This window comes from Hydra vulgaris, chromosome 12 (assembly GCF_038396675.1).
Source record: "Hydra vulgaris chromosome 12, alternate assembly HydraT2T_AEP".
Classification (NCBI taxonomy): domain Eukaryota; kingdom Metazoa; phylum Cnidaria; class Hydrozoa; order Anthoathecata; family Hydridae; genus Hydra; species Hydra vulgaris.
Window position 1 is genome coordinate 33,428,809 of NC_088931.1, and position 21,192 is coordinate 33,450,000.

Sequence of the window (21,192 nt, forward strand, 5' to 3'; positions counted from 1 at the left end):
TAAAGTTCACCAGCCACTGTGAGCCCCATGCTGTAGCAGAAGTGAGATCCTTTTCAAGCTCAAATGCTCCCTCCAAGCAATCAGAAGGTGTTGGTTTCTTATCACGACAAGAATAAATGGTAGCATCATCAGCAAACAATGCCACCTTAGATGAGAGAATATCTGGAAGATTGTTAATGTAAATTAAAAAGAGTATAGAGTCAAGGATAGAACCTTGAGGAACCCCTGAAGTTACAGAATAAGAAGATGAGTGTTGTCCATCGAGGACAAATTTTATGCTACGATTGGAAAGGAAGGATTCAATAGTCTTAAAGATGTTGCCGGATACACCATAAGAAGAAAGCTTATGGAGAAGACCAGCATGCCAAACTTTATCAAAAGCTTTTGAAATGTCTAGAGTGATGGCCTTAACCTTTCCACCTTTATCTAATGCACGATAAAACCTGTCAGTTATTACTGTTAACAAATCAGCTGTAGAACGAGAAGATCGAAATCCATATTGATGGTCAGAAAGTAAGTGATTAAATTCAAGATGAGAAATTAAGTGTTTGTTAATTAAAGATTCAAAAACCTTGATAGGAAGAAGACTTATGGGATGGTAGTTAGACGAATCCAAGAATTTTCAGATAGGGATAACAGATGCCGCTTTCCAGCAGGCTGGAAAGCAAGACTCTGATAAGCACTTGTTGAATAGTTTTGAGAGTATAGACGACAGCTCCGGAGAACACTTCTGCAAGACAATAACAGGTATGTTGTCCGGGCCACAAGCTGTAGAAGAGTCTAGGCAGGAAATCACTTTAGATACAGATGCTGGAGTCATATGAATGTCAAGCAATGGATCAACCTGTTTGTTGGCAATATCAGATAGAAAGCAACTAGTGGAATCAAGAGATGATATTGATGAAAAGTTTTTAGCAAACAATTCAGCTTTGTCTTTAGGTGAGGTGACAAAGTCTGAACCATTCAAGAGAGGTGGAATTATAGATTTGCCCTTATTATTGATATTATTAAAGATTCTCCAGAAGTCACGAGAGCTTAATTTTTGAGATGAGATACGAGATTTCATGACCTGAGAATATCGGGTTTTGGCGTTAGACAAAACCTTTTTACAATTGTTTCTAGCAGTAATAAACAGACGTCTGTTTTCTGGAGAATTGTTTTGCTGATAAATATGGAAGTAATGGTTTCGATTGGCAATCGGAGCAGCACAGTGTGAGGAAAACCATGGAGGAGAGTCAGGCTTGGCCTGGAATCGTTGAGAGGGAACAAAAGATTCCATGCCAGCCTGAATCCACGAAGTTATGTAAGAAGCACATTTGTCAACAGGAAGACAAAAGATTTCTACCCAAGGGCCATCACGAAGAAAATCACAGAAAGAATCCCAGTCAGCTTTACTGTAGTTGTAAGAGATTCAATAATAAGGGGATTCAGGTGATGAAGAAGAATGAGATATTAGTTTTAGAGAGATCAAACTGTGATTAGAAGCACCTAAGGGTAAATGTGGAGAAACAGAGCACTGATTAGGATCAGAAACAAGACATAAGTCGAGTAGTGAAGCTAAATGATTCGGGTTGTCTGGAAAGCAAGTTGGAAAGTTGACTATTTGAGTTAGGGATTGAGAAAGGCAAAAGTTGTGGGCTTTAATGCCTGCCGAATCACTGACACTAGAGCCAAGAGTGGTGAGTATTAAAGTCACCAACAACAACTATATTAGCTGATGGATAAAAAGAGAGGGCTTGGTCAATATGATCAGAAATAACGTCAAAAAGTGTGCAGTCTTGAGATGAAGGAGAGCGATATAGAACAAAGAGAAAGGCAATAGAGTGAAGTGGTGCTAAACGAAAGCACATAAAAGAATAGTCTGTGGATTCAAACCTAGTTTCACGACAAATGGGTGAATTCTTACGAATGTAAATGCCCAGGCCAAGCATGTGACTATTGGAGTCTTTACGAATTAGAGGAAGATAACCATCAACACTAAGATCACAAGATGAGACAGCTGAACTCAAATTAGTCTCACAAAGAGCAAGTAGGTCTGGTGAACTTTGCAAGAGATAAGACTCAACAGAAGAAAAGTTACTTCGAGATCACGAATATTAGTGAATGATAGGTTTAGAGAACTTGGTGATGATGATGGTTTTTGGTGTTTTATAGTTTTTGGTACTTTATTCATTTTAAAATTAGATTGAAGAACTTGACTCAAAGCATAGATAGTACTCAGAACACTGTTTAATAGCCCAAGCAATTGTCTCATTACTACTAATAAACCCTAAGCCGTAACAAAGGGCTCCAAATGTGGCCTCCGCAATGCACACCAAAAGTACAAACAGGGACACCATCCATGCGCAACATGGCACTGTTAATACTTTGATATTTTTCAGCTGTTGATGGAATCAGCCTCTCTGAGAGCTACCATAGAGTTCCGGAAACCTGACTACCAGCCGGCCTCAGAACCATAACACTGAGTTTTAGAGCTGTACCCTCATTAGGAGATAATAGAATGAGTTGCCTAGTCATAAAAACAGAGACACAAGCAAAACCCATACATTGAGTCAAGAAGATCCAGCATTCAACATCTGCGCCAGCCTAATAGATGAAGAAGGGGTGAGAAGCTTTAATCAACCAAGAGCCCCAAGGCAGGGGGTGTTTTAAATCGGAGTTGGCATCTCCTAGCCTTTGCCTAAAAAGGCGTATCCTACAAGGCAGCAGGACATGAAGCAGATTGTACTGGGCTACATGTTACCAGTAGCAGGATAACCTGATCTGACTGAAGAGGATAACCTGAAGCAGGATAACCTGATCTGACTGAACTTCATTTGCAGTTATTGACTCAGCCATAAGCTTCTCATATAGTTCAGAAACTACCCCTTCATATGTTTTCCAAAACAAATTTGCAGCTCTGATGTTAGTTTCAGGTGTAGCTAATTGATCGGAATCCATTGTATTATTTACCATAGCATGTGGTAGAGAAATATTAAATGCTTGGGACAAGAGCATAGCACTCAGCGCAGCATCGACAATAAAATGACCTCAAACTGCACGAGCAATAGCTTTTCCAGACAACATGTGGACTATTGCATTTGGTGCATATATCAACTCAAAAAATTCTTGTAGCCCAGATGAAGCCATCAAGTGTCCCATGCATCCAAGAAAACTCATTTCGGTGTGAAAGCCGCCTAAACGCAACACAATGTTTTTTTAAATCACTTTCTGGAGGTTCTGCTGTAATTATCATCAAAGCTTTCTACCAGAGTGGCTGGTCAAATTATAATAATTAGTAATACATCATGGCGTCTTGCATGTTCGTTAATAAACTTCAGAGTAAAGTATATGCATGTTATGTCACTTGGGTTCATATCTATCATTGGCAGAAACATAATTGATGACTTTTCTGGGTGAGCGCCTTGATGAATAAGCTGCATCATCCCGGACCATGCTGGCCGTGCTGATCCAAACATAATCTAAGTCTTCCACAGGATATCATATCGGCAGTTATGTCCTGAGCATTAATTCTTTGGAGAGTTTCATATGTTACCGCTGATATTCCACATCTGTCTTCATTGTGGTAACTGATAGGCACCCTTCCTATCCTAGATATATCAACAGCACTCACTTTCGTCCTAGGAATTTGTCTGCATGCTTGAGTCCCAGATGTAATCATAGCAATCATGCCCATACCATGAAATGCATTATGTCCATCCAGAGTAGCAATATTGTGGTCTACATTATCAGCTGCATACCGGACAAACTGGGTTGTATGGTTGGCGATTTCTGTTCCTTGTGAATGAGCCGCACTTTTCTGAAATTTAAGTACTTCTTGATAAGAGCAACAAAATCTATGATGATGCAGAGAGCCAATTAGAAACCGTGAGGAGAAATGGTGATAAAGCTGGACGCTTAGCCCGAACTAGATTGGTGGTAACAGAACCCGTGGTCTTGTGGCTTGCATTATAGCTTGTCCAATGGAAGCAATCTTCACATCAATTTTTTTCCCAACAAAAAGTGTTTTAAGTAATAGCCTGAGTGTTTCTGGTAAGAAGCAAATGCCCATTTCTTCTAATTCTATGTCATCACATGATGGATAATTTTCATAAGATATCTGCACTGCCTTTATGTCCTTTTTTAATATTTTAGCAGCAGCCTGCACAAGCCTACGCTCCTCATCCTCAGTATCATCTATCCGTTGATTGATGTAATAATCCTGAAGCACAGCCCTTGCTGCCGTTCTAAAAGTCATCACATTTGGTCTTCCATTTATCTCAGTTAAAATAATTCTGTTGCCAAAATGTTCTTCCAGCTTTACTTTCATATAGGGATAGCTGTATGGTTCTTGTGTGGAACTGATTGCATTTTGTTCTTCATGAGGTCAATAAGATCATTTATAGTGATCTGCTCATCATCATTTTCCTCTAAGTAGCTTGCAACTTCTAAGAAGGCATTCATTCTTTCTTTTTTTTTTGGTCAACCCAACTTAAGTTTCTTTTTCGTGGTGTCATTAGTTTCTTGTTTAGTTTGCTGGTATTTGCTTCTTTGTACGAAAGTTGACATGGTAATGGTAAACAGCATCAGTAGCATGAAGGTCATGAACATGGATAATTCGCCTTTCGCTAAATCACCCCATGTATCACCACGTTCTTGTCAAGCTGTCAGAACTGTTTCTTTGAATTCGATCGTCTTTACCTGTAGTACAGTATACTTTTTATCTTTTTTATCACAGATCCCTAGAAAAGCTGGTTGTCCGCAAAACAGCCAGTGTGAGTCAAAAAATTCTTCAGATGATCTAAGTGAATGCCTTTTCTGGTATTTAACATGCTCTTCATCCTTTTGCCTTGTGACTTTGAGAATTTGATGGGGATTACAGTATATTCCTCAACAATCTGTGTGCACCTTTATACCAGGCTGTGCGTGAACATTATTCCCCCCTTTTTCACTAGATAAGTTAGCTACCCTTGCTTGGGCTACCCTTGTCACTTAAAGTTACTGTCAGTTTATTTTCTTCATCAATGGGTTCTTTGCATATTGCACATTTTGATAAGTCCATATCTGAAGTTTAAAATGGAACAATTATTCATACTAAATATTTATGTTTCATAAAACTACTTAACTCTTAAATGACCAAGATCTTTGTAACTTTATACCGTAGGTACCTTGCTTGCTGTAAGTTGAAGACAATCTATAAAGTATTTCAATATACACTATTTTGCTTCCTCTAAAGTGCAAGGTTGGTCATTCTAGAGTTAAGATTATTTTATTAAAAGAATTAAGAAACTTATCTTTAAAATAAATAAAACACAACACAAAAAAAATTATCATGATATATTAGAAAACATGTAGTAAAAAAGAATATATAACCTTTGCCTACAATTAACCAGATTATATTTGAGTGATGTAACACAAAAGAATATATAACCTTTGCCTACAATTAGCCAGATTATATTTTAGTAATGTAACACATATGCCATTAATAAGGTCTGTAAATAATATGTATTTAAGTTTTAAAAAGTTATAAATATTGAATGCAGAAAGACTAATGTCACTTTTAACTCATAAAAATAAAATAAAATTCTAAGTAAATAAAGAATTCAAAATAGTGCAAGCATTAAAATCTGATTTGTAAGAAAAATTCTAATTATTTTTATTACAGAATAAAAATGACATACGTGGATGCAAATTTAAATTTTCCAATAAAAAGGTAATACCTGACCACACCCTACACCTGTTATCAATAATAAATTGCTGTTAAATAAGCTTTTCAGTTAAATAATTTAAACGTGAAATTTCTCTCGATAAAAAAACTTATCTAAAATATGAATAAATACAAGCAGTGCATACTTAAGTCAAGTTGTTAATCTGTATATAAAACTATTGAAATTATTCTTTATTTTTATTATTTAATGGCTTATACTTTGTTTAACTTATAAAAAATATAAATAATTAGAACTAAAGAGTTAAAGAGGCTTAAAAGAAAGCAAATTCAGACACATTGTTAACATAGAAATACCATACAAACTGTGTGTCATTTTTTAAAATTTAACGACTTTCCCCCAACTGAAATTCTTAGGACTTTTTATATGTCACATAGAACTACTTGATAGTTATTATGTCGTAGAAAAACTTTTTGTTGCAATTTGTTCAAGGTAATTTTATATACTGCCTGTACTATAAGTATTCTTGCAATATATCAGTAATTATTTCAATATCTATGTTTATTTGTTTAAACAGTACCTTAAAGTAGAGTAAACTTTACAAAAATAAATGTACACAATGTGAAAAGCTATATAGATTCATCATGTGAATAATTTACTTTTTTAGATACAGTTACCATTTTTAGGTATATTGGTTATTTTTTGAAAAAAGGCTGTTGGATCATTAATCAATATTCACTGAAATTCAATACTATGTAACTAACGCATAAATTTGAAATTCGATAATTTACTTCTTTAAATTTTTTTTTTTTAAACGTAAAAAATCTTTTAAAAAAAGTTAAAAGAGTGTAGTTGAAAAGCTGCAGTAAATTAGGTTTCCAGTATAAGCTCCCAGGCTTCCTTATATATCCTACAGTATTATTATCCTACTATATGTTTACTAAATCTTTGATAAACATTATTTTATTTTATTTATATATTTACCAGATTTTGTTCTTTTAATTTAACATGATGAAAAAGTTCTGCATTTATGGAAAACATTGCCATCCAACTGTGTTCATTAGTATAGTTGACAAGAATTCTTCCTTCATTAGAAATATTAATCAAACGAGGATTCTGGCATTCAGCAGGTCCTTTTAAACTGCGCAGTAGTTCACCACTAAGGCTGTGAAGAAGACACGGACCTTCTAATGAAAAAAATATAAAACCTAATTGAAATAAATTAGGAAAAAATTGTCATCCTAACTTTCAATTCTAGATTCTTGATCTTAACTAAACTGAAAATAAATTTAAAAATTCAGAAATATTTTAAGCAATATCCTCACCAATGCTTCCACTTGCAATGATACCAAGTGACGTGTTTACATCAATACAAGTAATAGGCAATTGATGACCAGTACAAATAGTAATTGGAGTAGAACCATGACCTTAAAATATTTTAAAAAATATGAATACCTAATTACACTGAATACTGTTATATACAACAATTAGAAAAAAAAAAAAGATGTTTGTATTTAGGCTAACACTGATATTGTATCATGTAATATCATATTATATAGCCTAAAGCAAAAGTGGCCCAAATCATTTTTTTACATTTTGAGATAATCACAAAAAATTTTTTTTTTCTTAAAAAAAACGTTTCTTTCAAAGTAAACTCGTTAAAATCAAACATATAGTAGATTCTGTTACTACACATTATGTGATAATATGTGATAACAGAATAAAACTATGATACCAGTGTTATATCACTAAAAATTTAAACCTGTGCCATCATCAGGACCAATAATTCTATGACGTTTATGATCCCATATCCACACTAAAACAGTTGCATCAGCTGAACCTGATACTATAATTGCATTTGCTGAAGTTAATTCATCATCAGAATAGGCTAGACATGTGACAACATCCCAATGTCCAAACACACATTGAACAAGTTTGCCTGAAGGATAAAAATTATAAAAATTACTACAACTGCATTATATAATAAGTTATGTTTTTAAATTTATATGTTATCTATTAAAATAGAAATAAACACATATATAATTTATGTATATTATGGCATTATATGATTATATCATACTATTATAAAGTGAGAAATATTATTATATATAAATATGAAGATATAATTATAAAAATCACTAGTAATGTGCAAATTTTTTATAAAAAATTTGCACCAAAAAAAAAAAAAGAAGTGAAAAACTTAGTGCAAAAAATGTTGGCAATATTTAAGTCAATTTAAAAAAATGTTTGCTGTATTAAAGTTAATTATAGCTTTTTATTTGAAAATTAACAATATTTCAGTATCCATAACACTTAGTAACTTTAAATAGTTTAGTGTAGTTTCAATGTAACATTTTAAACTTTAAGTAATAAAGTAAAGTTTTATAGTGACATTTTTAACTTTAAGTAATAAAGTGAAGTTTTAAAGTAACATTTTGTAGCTTTGAATATTTTCAATTTAAATTAAGAAAATTTCAAAAGTTTCTAGCCTGATTCAGCTGAGAAGCATTTAAAACTTTTATCCCAATATCCACATGAAAATATAAAACGATTGTCTGATGACACTACAAAACAAGATGATGTCACAGTAACACTTTCATCTAAAGGTTCTCCAAGTTGTCTTTGATAACGCCCATGAACTGTTTCTGTAAAAAAAAATTAGGAAATAAAAAGCAATTATACTTAAATTATTTGAAAGAACTAAACAAATATAATCACTAACCCAACAGAGGATCTTGTTCTATTTGTACATTCTTTAATGATTTAAATGATGTTATTGAACCACCTTTAATGATTTTTAAAATCTTTGTTTTAAAATACAAACTAATGCTAACATCTTCAACAATAAAGTTTATTTTATTGACTGAAAAAAACCTTTTTGACTGAAAAAAATGCTTCTCACCAAAAAAGTTAACCAAATAGTGAATTAAGAAAAAAATTTACCAAAATTGATCCATTTATTAACTGAAAACATTTGATTACAACTAATTGTAATAATTGCAGCCATTGGTGTGTTAGTATATGATGTAACATGTACAACAGGAACCTCAGGGGAAACAAGAAACGACAAAAAAATACCTAAAAATCATAACTTAAAAAAATAATATTTGAACTTTACTGATTCCGTAAATATTACTTTACCTGAAATTTAAATCAACCCTTTATTCAATTATTATATACCAAACCAATTAGTATATATGGCATTAATGAAAAACTTTCCTCTTGTTAAGGAATAAATCATTGTCTGAGATAAAACTTTAGTAAATATAGCTTAGATAGAATTTCAAATTATAGGGATTTACTTACTTTTATGTGATTCCTGTGAAGTATTCTAAAAATACAATAAATTACATGAAGCTTTTCAGAAACAAAAAAGATTGAAAGTGCAATTTAAAACAACTACCTTAGTATTACGAGGAGGGTGAGGTGTAGTAAGAAGTTGTGAAGGAGTTTGACCGAAGCATTTTATCTGTTGCTCAATAGCCTATTTAAAAAACCATTAATAAGTTTTACATTCATTAATTAGCTATTAAAAAAAACTGTTGCCAATAAATAGTCTAACAAGTTATTTGCACACCTGTTTTGTTACAGGGTCAACAATACCATCTATATCAACACTTCCTTCGTAGGTAAGGTAGTAAAAAACATTAGCACTGTGCTCGGCTTCTTTGCCTTAATAAAAATATATAAATTATTTATTAACCATTTTTAAAACCGCTCTATTAGCATAATTGTCATGCAATTAACTACTAAGAAAGTATGTTGAAAAATTTTTAAAAAACAAAATATATACGAGTCAAATGTAAATAAATAAACTTAAGCAAACAAATAAAAATGTAAAATTGTATGTTCGAAAAAAATAAAAGTATGATAATAATAAACAAAACAATAAAATGAATAATAAACAAAAAAAAAAATTAATAACAAACTTAAACATTATTTCATTATTGCATTGCAATACTATGTTTTTAAATTCTAAAAAACCAAAAGAAAGCATTAAAAAATTTTTTTTAATGTTAATTTACCTCCTCAAGGCCAAGAAGGCCACTACAGTCAAGGAGGCTACTTTAATTATGGTTACAACCCTCTATCAACTTTTCAACTCCAAAACAGGAACCTTGGCAAACAAGGCAGCTATGCAGAGCAACAAGTTGAGCACAGTACCACCATGAGGATTTTCAAAGTAATTATATTTTAAAATTTGATTGTGATTCAATAAACGATTATATTTATTTTGAATTAAATAATTTGTTATAGATAAAAAGTTTACAAATTTTTATAAGTATAAATCTTGTTAATTATTTAATCATTTTTTTCATGTTATTATATAAAAAATGTTGTTTAATCCTAATCTCTTTTATGGTCATTTTAATGCTGATTAGTTAAAAAAAAGCCCTCTTTTGTTTTATTACAAACTGCAGTAGTTTTAATACAATCATAAATCTATCATAACAGGAGTAAATTTAAAACTCATGGTAAAAACATTACGGTTGTGGACTTTTTTTTTTGTAAATTATCTTTATCATTATTTATTTATTCAAAAAAAAAAGTAATGAGATTAATTATGGTTTAAGATTTTCCTTAAAAACTTGGTAAAACAACAACAATATTTAAAATCATAATAAAAAAATAATAATAAAAGTATTGATTTTAATATTAATTATTGCTTAAATGAACAAAAGAAATCCTAAATTTATTTGCACTTAAAATATTTAAAATTTACAAAATGTTTTCAGAAATGATAACAATACTGAAAAATTGCAAACCTTTTTGTTTGTATCCAAAAATAAGATCAATCCACTTATGCAAGTTTTCTGACACATAATCAGATTCCAATGCCTGCATATAATAAAATAAAATCATAAGATATTTAACAGAAAATAAAATCATAAGATATTTAACAGAAAATAAAATCATAAGATATTTAACAGAAAATAAAATCATAAGATAAAAATAAAATAAAATAATAAGATATTTAACCGAAAACAACTAAACTTGAGAGCTTGCAATTTCAAAAAATGTTCATTAATTTAAAGAAGATTTTTTGAAATTAAATCACAAATTTTTAACTTAATAATTCAAAATTTATTAAAACTTGATTCTGTTAGTTATTTATTTAATTTGTAAAACAATTACTAAATATTATATCTAATAAACAAAAACTTCTTTCAAAAAAGCAATTCAGAATCATAAAAATAAAAAAACTTTTTTAACTTAGCAGAAGTACTATAAAAACAACATGGTTAATAAAGGCATTAAAAACAAATTTTTAAAATTATTAAACTGACACCTAATTGAATAAATAAATCAATTGTCTAAACATCAATCGGATTAGCCTTTGTAAGTATTGGAATAAAAATGACAAAAACTACTCGCTCATTCATTAACTTTCATTTACAACACCTGTCTAACTAATATTTGAACTGAGCATATACTTGCAAATCAACTAAATTATTTGTTGTTGAATCTTGGATTGGGCATATACTTGCAAATCAACTAAATTATTTGTCGTTGAATCTTGGACTGGGCATATACTTGCAAATCAACTAAATTATTTGTCGTTGAATCTTGGACTGGGCATATGCTTGCAAATCAATTCACTTATTTGTTATTGATTCAGGTATTAACCTATAACTTTTCCTTTATGCGTTTCTTTTCTTCGATAGTTCAATCACTTTTCTTTTTGTTCTTTATTGTTCCCAAAATACTTTTTTTAATGTTATTTCTGGTCAAATTTAAAATAATACTGTCCCTACTGAAATTAAAATTATTGTTTACTATTAATCTCACCTTTTTTTTCCACTTGTTTTTGTAACAACCATAATCACTGAGTTTAACTCTTTAATTAGTGTCTTGTTGCTGACCTTAGCAACAAGACACTAATTAAAGACTGATTAGTTCCTTTTTGTTATCCTTTAGGTGGTTCAGACCATGCTACGAACTCACTAAAACTTTTATTTCATACTTGTTCTGTATCAGATTCACCCTATAATGATTCACCCTATGACTGGGCTCCTGGTAGGCATGGAACCTTTTATATCTTCTTGTCTGTTTTAAGTCAAGCCTTACTCTAACCATGACTTTCTTATTCTTACTGCTAATTGTAATAATTTCTCTAATTTTTTACACGAAAAACTCTCTTAAAAACAAACATCTTTTTATTAAGACAAAAAATTAATACCAAAGGCTAGAGTCTATTATTCTCATATTACTAAGTCATTTATGAGGGAAGTAGAGACTTTTAGAAAATCTTTAACAATTTCATTAACAAAAATGAATCTGATCTTACCTTACCCAAAGATTACTTCTTCCAATAAGGCGAAACTTTTTGTAACAAACTTTTCCTTTCACTCATCTCTTAAATCTAATGATTACACTGTTCCTATCATCCCAGAAAAATAGATTAATCCATTGTTAGATGTGCAAATCACTTCAGCTTCCGTTGTTATTTCTCACTTAAACTCTTTTATGGCTTGTGGTCTGGACAATGCTTCCATCACAGTATTACAAAAATGTTTTCAATATATAACAAGTTATTTAGAAAATGGCATTTGGAGCTCTGTCCCATCTAACTATTCCCCAATTAGTTTTCTTACTAATATTAGCAAGGTCTCTCAGTCTTTGATTAACTATTCTCATCTTGAGTCTAACAACTATCTGAGAATCGATACAGGTCCTGACAATCAATATTACTGCTAATTTACTAACCATTATAACAAAAATTCTATTACACAAATTTTAATTCTTAACCTGAATGATTCTATATACTATCGAAGGAAAAACAAATTTATCACCTAAAAGAGCTCTCTGCTTATTAGTTATTCTTTTTATTTGAATTTTATTTAAATTTGTACCTTGCTGTATTTTAGTTGATTAGTGTTTTAGGTAATTAGTATCTTTGGCAGTTAGAGCTTTAAACAACTTGAATATTAATTGATTAAAATCTTAGTATATTAGAAAGTATTAAAAATGCTTAAGTTTGTTTCTCTCTTTTTTTTTTTTAAGAAAATCTAATATTAGTATAGATTTAAACTTATTTAAAAGAAAAGTTAAATATCTATTACATTAATTATTCAAATTTACAAAAAAAGTTTAACAAAATGTTTTTTTTTTAAATTTATTAGTAAAAAAATAAATAAAAAATTTTCCTTTATAAATATTAGCAGTGCCTCAGAATCAAATACCGATTTTAAGAAGTGGAATAAAACCACCACAGAGTATGGATCTCACCTAGTGCAAAATCTTATGACTCCCATCAAGAGAAAAATTAGAAAATTTAATACTGAAAAATTTAATTCTTTTTCTTTCTTTATTTTTGTTCTAGAATTATTAATAGCGCTCAATAAAAAAAAAAACTTAGTAGCTCATTCCAATCTTTTTTAATTCAAAATATAAAGTGTCAGTTTTACTTATCCCGACCTTTAAAAAGTGTTTTTTAGATGTGTTTCACACATCTGGTGTGGGAGTGCTATTGATCATTATTTTTGAAATGTATAACAGTGTATAATAATAACAATTACTTAAAAAAATTATTGATGCCATATCGAACTACGATGCTATATCAAAATTAGCTGTACCATAAAGAGCAAATTCTTTTAAAAAAAAATAAAAGAAATTAAGAAGATTTTCAAGATCGTAATTTAAAATTTTTCTTCAAAACTAATATAATTAAACAACTAATAAGCAAAAAAAAATTTAGTTAATTACTAAATTTTGATTGCAATATTTTGCAGAAACAGTTAAGATTTAAAAATCTTGATATTTTAGCATTTACTTCCTGCAAATACATTATGTAATATAAGTTATTTTACTTCATTATGAATATGGATAAAATGTTCTGGCGATTGAGCCCATGGTGGTAACTGTACATTGCTGATATCTTTTCCGCCATCTCCCTCACCAAATACAAACTATAAAATGAACATCAACAAAAAAATTTATGATAAATATTAAACTTTATGTTATTTTCATAAACATGAAACTATACTTAATTACAAAAAAAAAAAAAATAACTATATTTACATTATTGCTGTTAGAAAAGATTTGTGGTAGGTAAAACAACTCAGGTATAAGCTCCTAAAAAAAAAAAAAAATTATTATAATGTATTATAATTGCATTAATTATTACATTAATTTCACATAATTTTTTAAACTATTATACTAACTTTTAGAAACATTGTTTTAATTAAACATTGTTTTAATTAAACATTGTTTTAATTAAACATTGTTTTAATTATAACATTGTTTTAATTAAACATTGTTTTAATTAAACATTGTTTTAATTAAACATTGTTTTAATTAAACATTGTTTTAATTATAACATTGTTTTAATTAAACATTGTTTTAATTAAACATTGTTTTAATTAAACATTGTTTTAATTAAACATTGTTTTAATTAAACATTGTTTTAATTAAACATTGTTTTAATTTATAAGATTGTTTTAATTAAACATTGTTTTAATTTATAAGATTGGAAGTGATAATGTGACTTTCAAGTATTAAAGCAAAAATTAACAAATTATTTTTCGTTAGTTTCTCTTCAAACAAAAATAGTGTTTTGCAACTTTTTTTAAGTACTTTTTTTTAAAATTACATACTGTTTATTTCAGATTGTCACTGGTTATACAGCAATAGTAGTACAGATTTCTGATTATTCTTGGTATCATGGTGATTCCTAGGAATACAGCGCTTAGTTTTGCTACAGGAGGACGCAAGTTGAGCACTGTACTACCAGAAATGTAGTAGGCTTTACCTTTCTAGGTCTTGCTCATAAAAAAACAGTTTTACCACTGCACAAAAATTATATTTCTTTTTTATTTTGCATTTATTTATTAAATATATTGGTTGTGCTTTACAATATGAATTAAATTTTCAAATGTTTTGAAGCAAATTTCTTTTAAAATAATAACTTTTAATAACTTTTTTGCTTTTTAACATTTTTGTAAACCTTTATACATAAGAATTAACAAATAAAAAAAACTCTGTTTCTTTGACAGTTGAATTTTTTGCTCGAGGTGCATTAGTTACCTTGACATCTGATGTATCTTTTTGACAATTTTCCCATGCTCTCATTATAGATGAAAAGGTTCTCAATGGATGATCAAATTTTCCACCTTGTAAACTCAAAAATAAGGAAGCAAATGGTTCCTAAAGTAAAAGTACTTTAAAAATTTACAAAATTTTCAAAATTAGCAAATTTTTTATTATTTCATAATTTACATAAAAAACTATTAACATTCATATATTTAGTAACTTTGAATAACTTTGAAAACTTACCTTAACTTAACTTAAACAACTTACCAATCTGAGAAGCCAATTCATAACAAAGCCTCCAGTGGAATAATGAGTTCCATAATGGAAAGGGGGTACACCTGATGATTCATCCCATGTGTTAAACCGCTCAACAAACTGGCCCAGGCGAAAGGGGTTTAATGCACCAATAGGCTGATAAATAAATAAACTAATTAAAAGTTTTGTTTTTTTATGTTTTTTGTCATTTTTATGTTTTAAAAATAGAAATTATTAAATTAAGTATTATCCACAAAGTCATTTTAATTTATTTAAGCAAAAATATTTTTAAATTTTTACATAATAATTATTAAACTGGCCTCAGCTCCGGCCTTGGCAAAACTATAAGATTTAGCAGGGGCTGATAGCCGGAACTATAAAAAAATTTATAATTCTTTATATATTATAATTTTATGTTTACATTAACTATTTATTAAATACTGTCATATATTAATATATTTTCAAGCTCTCATTTACTTCCAACAAGATTGCAAGCAACCACTATTAAGCTATGAGTTATTTTAAAATAGAGGATAAGTAAAAATACTAGGAAATGGTTATCTGAAGAATTGAAAAGTTGTAGGTTGTATATAAAAAACAAACATGAAGATGGCTAAGAGTTATAAGGTTTTTTGATGTGCAAGGAAAAAAACTGGATTAATAAAAGTTTTTATAGCATGAAGGGACAGATACAGTAAAAGGTTGCAACTTCTTAAATTAGAATCCAAGCAAGAATGAGTTTTGATTTATCATAATGGAGATGAGCATTGACCATGATAGTATTTGTAGAAAAAAGAAAGAAATGCAACCTTATATAGAGTAAAAGGAACTTGTTGAATAAGCAAAATAGAATAGAAACAAGCAAGTATGAGTTTTGGTTTATTGTAATAGAGATGGTGGTTGTTTGTGCATTGACCGTGATGGTATTTGTAGAAAAAAGGAAAGAAATTCAACCTTACAACAATGGGAGAGTGGCTCAAGCTTGGCAGATAAAACAAGTCTAATTACATTTACAATGTGCTTTTAGACTTTCTCTAAAGTAAGCGGATTGTTATTCATTAATATAGGAATGCCAACATTATTGCAATATCTTAGGTCATTAGGAAAGTTCGTAGAACTTCATCTGTAAAGATACAATGAGACAGGAAATAATTAAATATTTATATATCATTTTAAACTGTGTTTAATTATGAACATTTTAAGTACTTGTTGAAATACTTTGAATGTTTATTAAAAAAGTTATTTAAATTTTATTATATATGTTAAAAAAAAAATTTAAAAATGGAAAAATTTGAATATCGAGCATATATTAACACCCGTGCTCTACTTGGAGTTTCAGCACAAGCCATATCCGATGAGTTGGTTTTAGTTCATGGTAACCAAGCTCCAAAATATAGTACAGTTGCCAAGTGGGCTACTTTATTTAAAGATGGTAGAGAGAGTCTCGAAGATGATCCTCGCTCAGGGCACCCTCGAACCACATATACAGCTGAGAATATTGAACGTGTGTGAGCCATTATTGAAGAAAATCTGCATGCAACACATGATACAATTGAAGCCCTGACATTGATTAATCGTTTTACAATCAAAGAAATCATTCACAACGCACTTAAAAAAAGAAAAATAACATGGTTAACACGTTGGATACCCCACGAGTTAAGCGATCAAAATTGCAAGAATAGAGTTGAGGCATGTAAGGAAAATTTAGCCCTTTTCAGAAACGGCCCATGGAGACTATGGGATATTATTACAGGGGATGAATGGTGGATTTATTTGAGACAAGTTGGACACAAGTCGGCTAATGCTAGTTGGGTCGGTGAAGGTGAAAGTCCAAAAACTATAGTAAGATGCGACAGGTTTCAGCCGAAAAACATGTTCTACATCTTCTTCAAAACAACAGGTGTTGTTCATTTGGGTTATGTTGAAAAAGGAGACACCATTACTAGCGAATAATATATAAAAAATTGTTTGAAACCTCTTATATGCGAAATAAATAAGCAAAGACCTAAAACAGGCACTCAAAATTTCAAATTTCTCCATGATAACGCTCGACCCCATGTGACTGAAACTGTCACAAATTGTCTAAACCAAGCTGGAATTAAAAATAATTCGCCACCCACCATACTCATTAGACTTAGCTCCATCTGATTATTGGCTATTCGACTTGATAAAAAAAAATCTTGATGATGATACTGACGTCGAAAGTCAAAAAACTCGCATAACGAAGCTACTTCAAAAAATACCCAAAGAAGAGTATAAAAAAACGTTTGACAAATGGCTTGAAAGGATGCAACTTTGTATAGATAACGATGGACATTATTTTGAACATTTGATAAAATAAAATTTAAAAAAACTCTTTTTTTTTTTTTTTTAATAGGAGAGTTACGAACTTTCCTAACGACCTAAGTAATATTGATATGCCAACAAAATATCTAAATACCTTTGAAAGGTCTCTGTAGTTATTCGAGTCTTCCAAATCCAATGTAGAGCTTTCATAATTCTTCAAAATCCAAGGAAACACAAAATATTGATTTAAGTCATTGTAAGTTCGTCCTGAACAATAAAAACACTATTAAAAAACAAGAGAAAAAAAAGTTATTACCATTCTTTTAGAATAAATTTTTATACAACAGTAATTGTGTTTACACAAAGAAAAAAAATTTATATACCGGCAATGGTGTTTAAAAAGATAAGATATTCAAAATTGGATATTTCTCTGTTCTGCCAACGCTGACAAACATTTGATTTTGAAAACAACTGTTTTGGTGATGAAAATGAAACACTCCTAATAAAAAATGTAAATACATTTTATTACAAAAATATTAAACAAAACAATAGTTACAAATATATTATTATTTTTTCCTTAGCAAACTAATTAAATTGCAACTTAGTTGCAAACAGCTATTTATGAAATTTCAAATTGTAAGAATAATAGAGTTGGCAGCTGCAAAGTGGAAAGTCACTAATTGAGTAGTTAGTTGCATGGTAACTAGCAACTAAGATGTAACTACCAATTAAGTTGCAAATTGCAAAACTGCAAGAAAAAATAAATAAGTAAATAATAAATAAATCTTTTTTGTAATTACAGTCATAAAAATTAAGAAAATAGAGCCTAAAGAACTCTAAAAGCACATTTGTGGATAAAGCATGTGCACAAAATAAATGTGAAAGAATAGGCATGCTGTTTTTTTTCAGTGGCTGTATTAAAATCTTTTTAATTGTTTTGTATTTTGTTGTGTGTTTCAAAAAATTTTGTTAGCTTTTGGATTTAACTTGAAATTAGTTTTAAAAATGACAAAAGAAGAAGACATAAGAGAAAAAATTATGCACAAATATTTACAAAATTCTAATAGTAGCTACAACTCAATAGCAAAATCGTTGCAAATACATCCATACACCGTTAGTTGTATTATTCAATGTTTTTCTCAAACAAAATCAATCAAATCTGGTGGTGGAAGAAAGGAAGGTTTTAAAGATATAAAACTAGTTAGAAAACTGGTTAACAGTTTTAAGAATAACCCAAGCCTTTCACTAAGGGAACGTGCAAAAATATATGGATTTTCTCATAGTTTTGTTGCAAAAGTTAAAAACAAACATGGTTTTCATTCTTTTAAAGCACAAAAAGTGCCCAACCATTCTGAAACTCAACAAATAAGTGCAAGAACCCACGGCAGAAAGTTGTATGACAATTTTATTTCTAAAAATTTCTGTTTTATTGAAGAGGATGAAAATTATATCAAGTACGATCATCAACAAATTCCTGGTGCTGTTTATTATATTACCAAATATAGAGGAAAAACAGATAAGAAATTTAAATACACAAAACATGACAAGTTCGCTAAAAAAGCTTTGATTTGGCAAGCTACTTGCAGTTGTGGCAAAAAATCAGCACCTTATTTTTCTCAGTCCACACTTTCTGGTCAAATATATGTTAAACAATGTTTACAAAAAGCCTTTTATCTCTCATTAAATGACACAATAACAGACCTGTGTTCTGGCCTGATTTAGCTTCAATTCATTATTGTAAACTAGCTATGGAATGGTATAAAAAAAATAATGTGAAATTTGTGCCTAAAACCGAAAATCCTCCAAACTGCCCAGAATTGAGAATTATTGAAAAGTAGTGGGCTATTATTAAAAGAAAAATGAAAAAAACAAAAAAGCTTTGCAGAAACATTAAAGATGTTAAAATATCATTTAAAAAAGCATCAAATAGTTTTGATTCTTATTCTGTGCACAAGCTTATGGGTACCACTAAAGCAAAAACTCGAAATTTTATTAGATTCCCACAGGAATAATTAATTTTTTTTTTAATGTTTGATCTTTTATATTATTGTATTAAAATTATTACTTGGTTAGAAATAAAAATAGAGGAGTACTTTTTTTTAGTTGTTTTTCTACTTTCACATTTATTTTGTGTACACGCTTTAGAAATAAATACAACAATAAAAACAACAAAAAATAAAATACTAGAAAATTATTTTAGATTAGTAATTGAAACAAAAGATATAAAAGTATTATGACTATTTAAAAGAGAGAAAAATTTCTCTTTTTTTTCTTCCAGCAAGACTATAAAGTCTGAAAAACCAACTTCAATAAACCAATCATCAACAAGAGTGAATTTTCTTGCTCAGTCAAGATGTGAACAAGTATACATTAATGTTTAAGTTTATAAAACCATTTTTTTAAAATTATTATAACAACATAACAAAAATAATAACACATCTAAACAAACAAACAAAAAAATTCAATTATTTAGAAATTTTTAAATATATTTTATTCAATGTAATAACTTAATTCAGTGTTAGTTCAAATGCAGAAATTAAAATATATTAACAAGCATTATTAAATATTAAAATATATAATAATGCTTGTTGTTGGTTTAATGTCTTATATAAGAATAATTTAAACCAAAATTTATTGTTTAAACAAGAAATTTTCATGAACTAAACTTTTTTTTAAAACTACTTCTAACATATGTTAAAAAACTCTTTAAAACAAATAACAATATTACTTAGATTTAGCCAAACCATAAGAATTGCCAATGCCAACACTCGGTAATTGTTGAATAACTTGTTTAACAATATTGTGGGACTCAAAAGCAAACATAAAGCTTCCTTAACAAAAAGAGAAAAAAAAAAAATTTTTCAAAATTTTTACAGTATTCTGTAAAAAAAATTACACAATACATAAAAATTTAAATTAGACTGTAACCTAGCAAACACGGACATGTTAAACACAACTAAAAAACATTTTAACATGTTCTTTAAACATCTTAAACACATCTTTATATTGCTATATTAACTAAAGTAATACTTAACTAAAATAACTGTCGATTCTAGAGAAAATAGAAAGTTCAATTAATAAACTTACTTCTATTGGCCAAGAAGATTTCTAAAGCCTTATTCTGCAAAATATACCTTCTTGTAAAAATTGCAACAATATTGATGAATGAGCATTTAACATTTAAGCAGTCATTGTATATTAAAATCTAAATTAAGACGCATTTATTTAAACTAAAAAAAGGACAAGAAACAATTTTTATATATAAATTATATATACAAATTATATAAATGTATATAAATGGAATTAGGAAAAATGAGGTCAGCAATAATTTGCCAACCTCAATCTTTTAGAGGTAGGCAAAAAAAAATTGATACAAAGGTCTAACCATAAAACATCGAAACAAGGTCGGCAATTTTTTGCCGACCGCAAACACTTTTAGGTAGGTAGTTTGGCATTGCCGAATGCCGACCCAAATTCTGAGGGTTGATATATAAATATATATATATATATATATATATATATATATATATATATATATATATATATATGTATATATATATATATATATATATATATATATATATATATATATATATATATATATATATATATATATATATATATATATATATATATATATATATATATATTAAGGTTATGACTTTTTTTCAACCCCATGCCTCTGTACTGTAGTTTGATGAACTTTTACCTAAAAAGCACAAAATGAACTATTATTTGCATATCTTTTGAAAAAAGTTCAACCCACCATTGAAAAATCGTTTTTGACATAAGTACTACTATGTAACCCAGTGGGCACAAGACGTATTTTAAACGTTTAAAATATGTATTAATGCGTTTCAATACGTGTTTTAGACGTTATAAACAGGTGTTGTGCCTACTAGAAATACATAGTAGTACTTATGTCAAAATTGATTTTTCAATGGCGGGGTGAACTTTTTTCAAAAGATATGCA

General features: G+C 29.1%; 1 protein-coding gene across 1 annotated transcript in view; it reads right to left on the reverse strand.

Annotated features, from left to right (window-relative positions):
- Positions 1-21,192, reverse strand: part of LOC100210284 (neurobeachin) — a 104,288-nt gene that overhangs the window by 3,692 nt on the left and 79,404 nt on the right. The window contains exons 31-48 of the mRNA XM_065812996.1: positions 20,307-20,424; positions 19,948-20,050; positions 17,603-17,718; positions 17,374-17,486; positions 14,946-15,089; positions 14,673-14,792; positions 13,668-13,721; positions 13,457-13,555; positions 10,412-10,484; positions 9,223-9,317; positions 9,049-9,129; positions 8,952-8,976; positions 8,589-8,723; positions 8,368-8,430; positions 8,135-8,290; positions 7,408-7,584; positions 6,971-7,072; positions 6,630-6,832 (exon numbers count right to left, since the gene is read on the reverse strand). Of these exons, the coding sequence (XP_065669068.1) occupies positions 6,630-6,832; positions 6,971-7,072; positions 7,408-7,584; positions 8,135-8,290; positions 8,368-8,430; positions 8,589-8,723; positions 8,952-8,976; positions 9,049-9,129; positions 9,223-9,317; positions 10,412-10,484; positions 13,457-13,555; positions 13,668-13,721; positions 14,673-14,792; positions 14,946-15,089; positions 17,374-17,486; positions 17,603-17,718; positions 19,948-20,050; positions 20,307-20,424 (1,977 nt within the window). The remainder of the gene's footprint in view (positions 1-6,629; positions 6,833-6,970; positions 7,073-7,407; positions 7,585-8,134; positions 8,291-8,367; positions 8,431-8,588; positions 8,724-8,951; positions 8,977-9,048; positions 9,130-9,222; positions 9,318-10,411; positions 10,485-13,456; positions 13,556-13,667; positions 13,722-14,672; positions 14,793-14,945; positions 15,090-17,373; positions 17,487-17,602; positions 17,719-19,947; positions 20,051-20,306; positions 20,425-21,192) is intronic.